Genomic DNA, 11,452 nt, shown 5'->3' on the forward strand with positions numbered 1-11,452 from the left:
AACCTCATCAGCATCTGTTATTTTTTGACTTTTTAAAAATAGCCATCCAGACTGGTTTGAGACAGTATCTTATTGTGGTTTTGATTTGCATTTCTCTAATGATTAGTGGTGTTGAGTATTTTTTTGTATGTTTATTGACCATGTGTATGTCTTCTTTTGAAATGTATCTGTTTATGTTCATTGCCCACTTTTTAATGGAGTTGTTCGTATTTTGCTTGTACATTTGTTTAAGTTCCCTATAGATTCTGGATACTAGACCTTTGTCAGATGCATAGTTTGTAAATATTTTCTCCCATTCTGTACATTCTCTTTACTTTGCTGATAATTTCTTTTGCTGTGCAGAATCTCTTTAGTTTAATTAGATCCCATTTGTCAGTTTTTGATTTTGTTGGAATTTGCTTTTGGCATCTTCATCATGAAATCTCTGCCAGATCCTATGTCCAGAATGGTATTGTCTAGGTTATCTTACAGGATATCATATTTTTTATAGTTTTACAGTTTTCGGTTTTGCATTTAAGTATTTAATCCATTGTGAGTTGATTTTTATACACAGTGTAAGGAAGGAATCAGTTTCAATCTTTTGCATATGTCTAGCCAATTATCCCAGTATCATTTATTGAATGGGAAGTCCTTTCCCCATTGCTTGTTTTTGTTAACTTTGTCAAAAATCAGATGGTTGCAGGTATGCAGCATTATTTCTGAGCTCTCTATTTTGTTCTATTGGTCTATGTGTCCGTTTTTGTACCAGTACCATGCTGTTTTGGTTACCGTATCCCTGTAGTATAGTTTGAAGTCATGGCTCCTTCTTTTTACGCTTCTTTCTTTCTTTTTTTTTTTTTTTTTTTTGATACGGTATCTCACTCTGTTGCCCAGGCTGGAGTGCAGTGGCACGATTTCGGCTCACTGCAAGCTCTGCCTCCTGGGTTCACACCATTCTTCTGCCTCAGCCTCCTGAGTAGCTGGGACTACAGGCGCCTGCCACCAAACCGGGCTAATTTTTTGTATTTTTAGTAGAGACAAGATTTCACCATGTTAGCCAGGATGGTCTCAATCTCCTGACCTCGTGATCCACGCGTCTTGGCTTCCCAAAGTGCTGGGATTACAGGCTTGAGCCACCGCTCCCAGCCTACTCTTCTTTTTTCTTTCTCAGAGAAGAGTGGGATTAGGGGTGAGCAGGCAGGTTAGAGTAGTAGAGCTAAAGGCAGATAGAGATCTTGATCCAATTATCCTCATTCCCCTCATTTGCCCAACTTCCCACACTCCTGTATTCAGGGCCTTTGTAATCTTCTGTACAGGTGCCCAGCAGCTGTCAAAGCAGCCAGGGCTTAACATAAGCACGGGTATTCCCTATGGACTGGTTGGGACACACCCACATTCTTAGTTTACATATTTTGTCTGTAACATGGATAAACTCATTACTACGTATACAGTTCTGTTTTGCTTTGCTTTGCTTTGTTTTTGAGACAGGGTCTCGTTCTGTCACCCAAGCTGGAGTGCAGTGGCACAATTACCACTCACTGCAGCCTGGACTTTCGTGGGCTCAGGTGATCCTCCCACCTCAGCCTCCTGAGCAGCTGGGACTACAGGTGTGCATCACCACTCCTAGCCAAATTGTTTTTGGTATTTTTTTGTAGAGACAGGGTTTTACCATGTTGCCCAGGCTGGTCTCGAACTTCTGGGATCAAGCAATCCACCTACCATGGCCTCCCAAAGTGCTGGATTACAGGTGTGAGCCACTTCACCCAGCTCAATCCTGTTTTTATACTAGAAGAACATTCTCTATCTGGGTCTTCCAAACTCGATTCTTACTGGTTTATATGTCCTGTTCTTTTGTTGGTCCAAGAAAATATCCTGAAGTCTTTATTTCTTCTCCGTTCCCTCCTTGTTCTAGGACAGACTAGCCCTGTCTCTTTCCTGAATTAAGTTTGAGTACAATTGGTCTTTGAGTGTGGAATAGCTCCTAGCAGTCTATCAGTCAGTGGTTTCTGTTTGTGGTCACACTCTATGTTTATTCTGGAGACTACAGCATGGAATGAAAATGGACTTTGGAGTCAGATGAATCTTGATTCAGATCTTGGCAGTGCCACTCATCAGCTCTGTGGCACTGAGCACATCAGTGGACCACTCTCTGATCCTCAATTGTCTTATCTGTAAAATGAGATGACACACCCCTGCTCAGGGCTATGGTCGGATTAGAGATGATATGTGTAAGACAGCTTTCCCAGTGCCAGGTACACGCTGTGTCCAATAAGAAGTTACAAATGTTCCTGAGTCACCCCCACTGGATCCCTCTGCACATCCAATGCTGGACTCTTCATGCCGAAGGAAACATACAGAGCACAAAATTCAGTGGCACTCAGCTCAGCAGAAGAAGGCACAGGAAAGAGATGGGGGGGTCCTGGCTCCCCCTTTGTTCTTGGGGCCAGGCTTGTGGCCAGCCTGGAAAGACTGACATGAACCCTCCAGCATCTGGGGGTGCCAATCACCAAGAGCAGCACAGTTGTTGTCTACAAGCCACTTATAGCAGGTGTGAACATTTCATCTTTCCTCTGTGGTTTGCAATTCTCCCCCCAGGTCTCGGTCACTTCCTTTGGTGGTACCACTTCCCTTTTCTTCTAGCCTGCAGTTCCCTCAGCTTTCCTCTATGATGACATCGCCCTGGGGAAGAGAAGCTGAGAGGAACTCCTCACTCAGCTAGCTTCAGGAGCCACGACATCGTCTCTACCATGGAAATTCCACTCGCTCTGCTGAGCCCCCACATTTGTCCCAGGCCTCAGAGTCTCTATAAAGAGAGATTCCCAACTCAGTATCAGCACAGGACACAGCTGGGTTCTGAAGCTTCTGCGTTCTGTAGCCTCACCTCTGAGATAACCTGTCTTCCACCGACACCATGAAGCTGCGCGTGACGGTCCTGTCTCTCCTCGCGCTAGCAGCTGCCTTCTGCTCTCCAGCACTCTCAGCACCAAGTAAGTCCACTTTCGCAGCTGCTGTTTCCAGAGCCGAGGTGGAGGCAGAGTCCTTCTTTCTAGTTGTGGCTGGTCAAACAGTGGAATCTGGGGATGGGACAAAAGGCAGCTAGGAAGATTGCCACGAAGTCTGCGCTAAATGTAGAGTCTAGTATTCAATAACATTCAAGTTCGTATTTTCTCAAGAATTAGCAACTAGCAGAGGAAAAAGATGGGCTGGAAGTCAGACTGTTGAATTGGCTCTGCCTCTAATTACTTGTTCAAGCAAGCCCCTGTCCCTCTCTGTGCTTTGGTTTTCCCATCTGTCACATGAAGGGAGTGTGATGTGTTCTGAGACTGAATCCAGTTCCAGTCTTCTAGATTTCTTTCTTGTTCTTGTCTGAAGATCCAGTATTCAGAATAAGACTCCCGCTCAGGTGAGGTGGGAATGGATACAAGGGACCATATTTGTGGTTCCAGTAGCTCCACAGGGATGCTCAAAGAAGACACAAAACTAGAAGCCAAAATAAACAGCTCCCATGTGCAGTGTTGATCTCACCCTGGCCTTTCCTTTCAGTGGGCTCAGACCCTCCCACCTCCTGCTGCTTTTCTTACACCGTGAGGAAGCTTCCTCGCAACTTTGTGGTAGATTACTACGAGACCAGCAGCCTCTGCTCCCAGCCAGCTGTGGTGTGAGTATCAACCCCTGGGCTGCTCTGGGAGGCAAGGGTGAGGGCTGGATTTTAAAAGGGGGCCTGTTTTGGAGAGGGGGTGATTGAGCAGTGGGGAGGCAGTTCTCAGGGCTGAAGGCTTCCCTGAGAGCAGTGAGGACACAGGTCATGAACTCATTTTTCAAGTGCTGAAGGCGGCTGAGCAGGAGCCGAGAGAGAAGGGGTTTCTGGGGAGGAAGTTATCCAGAGGACAGGAAAGCAGGGGAAGTCAGACAGGTCACATGAGATACGGACCGATTTCTCAAACCGTGCTAGAAAGACATGTGGAAAAGTCACTGCCAGGCTGGCAGGGAATGGGGAGATCTATTCATATTGATTGCAATGCCCACTGGTTCCTAATCTGGGAAACCCCTGGGGCCCACAGCTAACTCCAGTGGGTGGAAGTTACAGGGAGTCTGGTTCCAGTGCTGCCCCGGGAAGGATCCCATGCACCAGAGCTGCCCACGTGGACCATGGTCAGGCAGAGGAAGATACCGACCCCAGGCAAGGGAAAAAGCCAGATGACCTCAAAGGTCTCATGGGATTCTCATCTGTCCGCTCCTTGTTCTACAGATTCCAGACCAAAAGAGGGAAGCAAGTCTGCGCTGACCCCAGTGAGACCTGGGTCCAGGAGTACGTGTATGACCTGGAACTGAACTGAGCTGCCCAGAGACAGGAAGTCTTCAGGGAAGGTCACCTGAGCCTGGACGCTTCTCCATGAGACGCATCTTCTCCACACTCAGGACTCCTCTCCGCAGTTCCTGTCCCTTCTCTTAATTTAATCTTTTTATGTGCTGTGTTATTGTATTAGGTGTTATTTCCATTATTTATATTTGTTTAGCCAAAGTGTCTCCTATGGAGATGGTCCACCGTCACTGTTTCTCTGCTGCTGCAAATACATGGATAACACCGTTAATTCCATGTGTTTTCATAATAAAACTTTAAAATGCAGAGAGTTTCTTTGTGATTTTAATTTGATTTGGGGGTAAAAGGAATTGCCTGGTACTATCGGAGGGGCAAACTAGTTTCCAAAAGGAATAAGAATGAGCAATTGCTGCATCCTTAATATGAGCTCTGGGCTGAGCACTCTTCATACATCTCACTGCGTACTTTCAACAAGGGTTTTAACACCCTTATGAAGTAGGGACTGTTGTCCCCAGTTTCACAGTTAAGGAAACAGAGGCACAGAGAGGTGAAGTGACTTGTTGAGGCTCGTAGGTCGACTTGGGGAGTGTCATGAAAGAATGCCCCAAAAATGGAGCTTATCATTTCAACATCTTGAGGGGAAGTTGTAAACAGGGGAAGAAGCACAGCAAAGCGGGAAGAAGAGTGAGAAAACTGTCTTCATCATCTTATCATCAGCATAACATTGGGAAAGTCATCTTGCCTTATTAGACCTCAGTGTTCACACCTGTGAAATGGGGATAACATTAACCATTTCGAAGGGCTGTTGTGAGGTGATGTGTAAAGCACCTATCATGGGACCGGGCACCTGGAAGATTCTCTCCTTCCCTCTGTGAGCTTCAGCCTTTTCGCTTAAAATGGACCTAGCAGTTATCAGGGTCATCATGAGGATTAGATCAGTTAGTTGACGGATCAGCACTCTAAAGCCCAAGCTACTGTGAAGTGTTGTCATGAGGACAGAAGGATGGAGGTCTGTTTCTTTTTTTTTTTTTTTTTTTTTTGGCAGAGTCTCGCTCCTTCGCCCAGGCTGGAGTGCAGTGGCACAATCTCAGCTCACTGCAAGCTCCGCCTCCCGGGTTCATGCCATTCTCCTGCCTCAGCCTCTGGAGGAGCTGGGACCACAGGGGTCCGCCACCACGCCCGGCTAATTTTTGTATTTTTAATAGAGACGGGATTTCACCATGTTAGCCAGGATGGTCTCGATCTCCTGACCTCGTGATCCGCCCGCCTCAGCCTCCCAAAGTGCTGGGATTACAGGTGTGAGCCACGGCGCCTGACCGGAGGTCTGGTTTTGTTTGGAAGTGTTGCAGGAGTAACCTAAAGTCACTTCTACTTAATTATCCTTCAATCAGAACTGCCTATTCCATGGGTCACAGACAACACGGCTCTGAAACAGAATTTCATGCACAATAAAGCCTGATCCACAGGACATAGACTCATGGTCTACTAAAGCTAAAAGGAAACTTTAGACCATCTCGTCCAACTCTCTCATTTTATGGAAACTGAGGGCCAAGGCCTGGGAAGTAACTTGCCACATGTCACTCAGCGAGTGCATAGCAGAGCAGGACCCTGGCCAGTGCCAGCTCCCAGGCTCGGGCCCTTTCCTGCACACCTTCCCTAGTGACACACCTCTGTGGTCCTCAAAAGGGAGACTGGTCGAGTAAGGACAAGGCCGAGACTACCTTGAAAATCCTTCGAGTGTTCTTAGTCCTATGCAAAAGCAGAACTGGGGCCCTGTACTTCTCTGGGGAAAACAGACACAATTCCCTTCCTGTTCTGCCCTTAGTCACTTCTGTCATTCCAGAGCACCAGTGGAAGCCTCCTTCAGATTCTGCGGGGACCGAGAGGAGGAGGTTGGGGGCATAGCTCATCCAAAACAGGTGTGAGGAGAGGCTGGCAGTGAAGAATGTGCCTGGCCATAGTTTCTGCTTTCATTTGCCTAGATCTGAGCTGTCCAATATGTTAGCCACTGGCCAAAGTGGCAATTTACAATTTCATTACATTTAATTAAAATGAAATAAAATTTAAAATTTAGTTCCTGAGTCACACTATCACATTTCAAGTGCTCAGTAGCCCTTGGTAACATGGCTAGTTACCACGTTAGACAGCACGGATTATGGACTTTCTGTCCATCATCACAGAAAGTTCCGTTGGAGGGCAGTCTCCTAGAATATTCTCAGAGCCTAAAGAAAGTGAAGGGAGGGACAGTTGGGATGGCCTGTAAGATTAGGGTGTGGATTTGGAGAAAAATATACAATTCTATTCTGAGGGGATGGGATGGGAGAGAGAATGGATGACCCCAAGCCAGAGACAAGGTATAGATCACTGTGGTAGCTGAATAATGGCCCCCAAGACATCCACATCCTATTCCCCAGAACCTGTCAATGTCACTTTATGTGGCAGAAGGGACTCTGGAGATATGATCAAGTTATGGATCTTGAGATGAGTGATTGCCCTGAATTATCTGGTCAGGCCCTAATGTAGTTGTAAGTGTCCTTATAAGAGGGAGGAAGAGAAAAATGTGGCAATAGCGGAGAAGGTAGCAATGTGACCAGAGAAGCAAGATGCTATGCTGCTGGCTTGGAAGATGGAGGAAGAGGCCAGGAGCCAAGAGGTGTGAGGATGCAGCTCTGGAAGCTGGAAAAGGCAAGGAAATGGTTCCTCCCCTAGAGCCTGCAGAGGGAGTGTGGCCCAGGGAAACTAGTTTCAGACTTTTCACTTCTAGAACTTTGAGAGAATAAATATGTGGTTATAAGACGCTAAGTGCGTGGTAATGTTTTGCAGCAATAGAAACAAATACAACCACCAACTGACGCGTCACCAATAGCGACCCCCAGTAGCTCAGTGTGGCAGGAAAGGGAGCATTCTGGAGGGTGAGCCAAACCTCCCTGCAGGAGGAACCCAGGGTGAGAGGGACACACCTCAAGGAGATGGACTATAATGAGGAGAGGCGTCCCAAGGGGAGATCTGCTTCAGCAACTGAGTTCTGGGGCTGAGGCTTGACCCAGGGTCCAGGACCCTTAGGAAGCATGCCTCTTCTAGAGACACCTAAGGTGCTCTGAGGGGTCCCGGATTGCTACCTGGGAGAGTCCATCCTCTCATCTGTCAGATGCAGCCCAGAGCAGAACCATGACCTGTCTCTGGTTCATTGTTAGTGAACAGGCAGGGCTAGGGCCAGAATCCAGGTCTCCTCCCTCATGATGGAGTCCCTTTCCCACTCAGCAAATGGGAAGGGAGGAGCTCAGCTCCACAGAGGCAGGACCACCAGGGAAGGCTGCAGGAACCTGGGCAGCCTCGTGAAGAAATGCTTCACCAGGAATTACAAACGGCAGCATGGAATCCTCGAAGTGGGGCAATGTGGGACTTCACCTGTTGCACAATATGAGACTGTTTTTTCCTGTCTCCTCTTTTCATACAACTTCCTTTTTTCACCCTGGGCCCAGAGAGCTGGAATCTTCTCATTCGACGTTCCAGTTGAGGTTTCTCCAGGTTTCTGGGTTGGGGTGAAAGCCAGAACAGACAAAGCAGGACACTTGAAAGGAACTAGGGATTATGGAGCAACCTCTAGACATCCGGCCTGTCTTCCTGCTCCTTGCAGTGCCCACCTCCCCCAGCTCACTCTCCAAATGGGAGTCCATTTCCTTATGTACATGTTCCTTTAGGACACGTTCATGCAAACATGTCCTTATCCCCCATCCCACCTCAACCTGGAACCCTCCATCGTGCTCCCATTGACACAGGCATTTTCCTCCAAGGAGGCCAGGAGCTGAGCAAACTGAGGCAGGGATCAAGGGAGCAAGACGAGCTGAGGATGGTGACAAAGCCACAGCTCTTCCTGGCAGCTGAGACCAGCGACCAGGTGGCAGTCCTGTGCTGCAGTCTGCATTCACCCTTTACAGACTTGAAGGCCTTAATGCCTTCTCTTTCCCACTTATCTCTACCTGTTCTCCCGTCTAAACTCCTTCCCTCTTGGGTTACCACTGAGTCTAGCAGACAGGAAAATGGAAGAAAGGAATTAAGAGACAAAATCGTGGCTGCGTTTTTCTACCTTTTAAATAGTTTCATTTTTAGATACAATCAACACTTTGTATATGTGGGTTCCACAACTGTGGATTCAACCAATGATGGATGGAAAATATCTGGGGGAAAAAAAAACACAATAGGCCAGGTGTGGTGGCTCACACCTGTAATCCCAGCACTTTAGGAGGCCAAGGTGGGAGGAATATTTGAGCTTAGGAATTAGAGACCGTCCTGAGCAACGTAACAAGACCCTGTCTACAAAAAAGTACCAAAATTAGCTGAGTGAGGTGGCACATGTCTGTAGTCCCAGCTACTTGGGAGGCTGAGGCAGGAGGATCACTTGAGCCCAAGAGGCAGAAGTTACAAAGAACTGAGATGACGTGACTACACTCCATCCTGGGTGCTAGAGCAATATCCTGTCTCAAAAACTGAAAACTAAAAAAATACAAATAAAAAACAATGCAGTATAACAACCATCTACATTTACATTTATTAATAGCATTTACATTGTTTAGGTATTCTAAGTAATCTAGACATTAAAGTATATGGGAGGATGTGCATAGGTTATGGGCAAATACTATGCTATGTTATGTCAGAGACTCGAGCATGTGTAGATTTTGGAAGCCATGAGAATTCCTAGAACCAATCCCCTGTGGATACCAAAGGATGGCTCTATATGATAAGTATGTAAAAAAATATATATATATATATAAAATATATATATGGAATGAGAAAATCAAAATTAATTTTTTTCAGGGAAGATGGGCTTCATGGGATTTGACGGAGGATGATCTGGGAGACTCCCCTTCTATTGAAACATTCCCAACTGGGAGACCAGCACAGCTGCAGGGAATAATTTCTTCAGGCTGTGTTAGTTGCTTCTAAATCTCAGGAGCCTATGTCCCTGGGCTCCTCAGGGAGACGTTTGTTATTTACAGTGACTCCTGATTCATTTCTTTCGGGGGTCCTCTTGTCTTTCTGGTAGGGACTTGGAAAAGGAGAGATGGGCCTAGCCTCCCAGCTTACATTTTTCTCCTCTGCTGTATGTTTCCTTGTGATTGTGTAAGTTAACACTTAATATATCCCATATATATTTATATATATATATAATTTATATATCCTATAATATATATTTATATAATATATATACACATACATATAATATATAAATATATATATTATATATACATACTATTAGTTCTGTCCCTCCAAGAGAACCCTAACACAGATTTTGGTACTGGAGTGGTTCTAGAGAAACAGGATATTAAGGATGGAGTTCTTTCAATGGTTTTGGGGTTTCTAGAGTTGGCTGCTTAATATGGTTAGACCCCAAAATGCTAAGGACTCTGCGTCTAATAGTACGGAGAACACTGATAGTCCTTGGTGTGAACTGTTTAGAGACTTAAGCAAAGTAAGTGCATTTGACATGCTTGATTCACTTCTTGTGAGTGGCAAGGAGTTTAGTGACTCTATACATAATACTTTGACCATATGTGGAGAACCAAGGAACATAACGAAGCTGGTTGGTTGCTCCTGAGTTCAACAGACAAAGTGATGAAAGAAAATGATGAACTCAGGGATTTTGTCTCCCGGCTTCAGAAGCAGATACCGAGCCTCAAATCTGCTAAGATTGCCCTGAGTGAGACCCTCATCTCCTGTACAGAAAGAGCTGAAATTGTGAAAAAACAGACACAAACTCTTATGATGCAAGTGGCTGACCTGCAACAAAACGTGCATGTATAGCCTCACCAGGTGTCTACTGTTAAAGTGAGGGCATTGATTGGAAAATAACAGGACCCTGCAACTTGGAATGGGGAAATGTGGGAGGACCCAGATGAAGCTGGGGACACTGAGTTTGTAAACTCTGATGTACCTTTTTTGCCGAAGGAACAACTTCCCCATCTCCAACAGTGGCAACATCCACTCCCCAACCCATGCTGCCATCAGCCTTTCCTCCTTTGTCTGAGGAGATAAAGCCTGTGCTGCCTGAGGCAACAGGGATGGCCTCCCCTGAGGCAGTTGCCAAGCAAAATAATATTGATTATCCTCAGGAGCCACCCCAACACCCCTGTTTCCTGGTCCACTACATTGATGACAGTCTAGACCTGTAACTAAAGTCTGGTCCATTACATTGATGACAGTCCAGACCTGTAACTAAAGTCCCGGTGGGTCCCTGGAGGTAAGGTTCAGAGTGTGACCCATGAGGAGGTGCACAGCACTTCAAGAGAACTGTTTCAGTTCTCTAATTTATAAAAACAGTAATCTGGAGAACAGCCATGGGAATGGATATTATGGGTATGGAATAATGGTGGAAGGAACATAGAGTTGGATGAGGCTGAATTTATTGGTTTGGGCCCACTAAGCAGGGACTCTGCATTTAATGTCGCAGCTTGGGGAGTTAAAAATGATTCTAATAGTTTATTTGCTTGGTTAGCTGAAATATGGATTAAAAGATGGCCCACTGTGAGTGAGCTGTAAATCCCTGATCTCTCATGGTTTAATGTAGAGGAAGGGATCCAAAGGCTTAAGGAGATTGGGATGGTGGAGTGGATTAGTCACTCTAGACCTACTCATCCCAGTGGGTAGGGTCCAGAATATATACCCTTGACCAATGCCTTGAGAAATAGACATGTGAGTGCAGCACCAGTATCTTTGAAGAGTCCTGTGATTGCTCTTCTCTGTATGTCACATTTAATGGTGGGAACTGCAGTCACTCAACTACAAAATGTAAATACAATGGGAATAATTGGATCCCAAGGTAGCAAGGTCTAAGTGGCAGCACTCAACCATCAAAGGCAAGGTGGGCATAGCTACCGTAATTGGCAGTAGAGGCAAAGTGGCAATCAGAATAATCTGACTCATGTAGAGCTCTGGCATTGGCTAATTAATCTCAGTGTTCTAGACGTGAAGTTGATAGGAAGCCTACTGCATTCCTACTTAAATTATACAGAGAACTTGCAGGTCGAATGGACAAAAGTCTAATTTGAATAATAAAAACACAGAATCGCGACCCCTCAATCAATTTCCAGGACTGAGCCTGTTTAGAGACCCAGAACCCTTTGAATGAAGGGCAGGCCAGGTCCCCTTGAGGAA

General features: G+C 45.9%; 1 protein-coding gene across 1 annotated transcript; it reads left to right on the forward strand.

Annotated features, from left to right (window-relative positions):
- Nucleotides 1-2,617: 2,617 nt before the first annotated feature.
- CCL4L1 (chemokine (C-C motif) ligand 4-like 1) lies at nucleotides 2,618-4,603 on the forward strand. The gene is given in 3 exon segments (NM_001032873.3): nucleotides 2,618-2,966; nucleotides 3,523-3,637; nucleotides 4,229-4,603. Coding segments are annotated over 3 exon segments (279 nt in total). The 5' UTR covers nucleotides 2,618-2,890; the 3' UTR covers nucleotides 4,317-4,603.
- The last annotated feature ends 6,849 nt before the right edge of the window (nucleotides 4,604-11,452 follow it).

The sequence above is a fragment of the Macaca mulatta genome, chromosome 16 (assembly GCF_049350105.2).
Source record: "Macaca mulatta isolate MMU2019108-1 chromosome 16, T2T-MMU8v2.0, whole genome shotgun sequence".
Classification (NCBI taxonomy): domain Eukaryota; kingdom Metazoa; phylum Chordata; class Mammalia; order Primates; family Cercopithecidae; genus Macaca; species Macaca mulatta.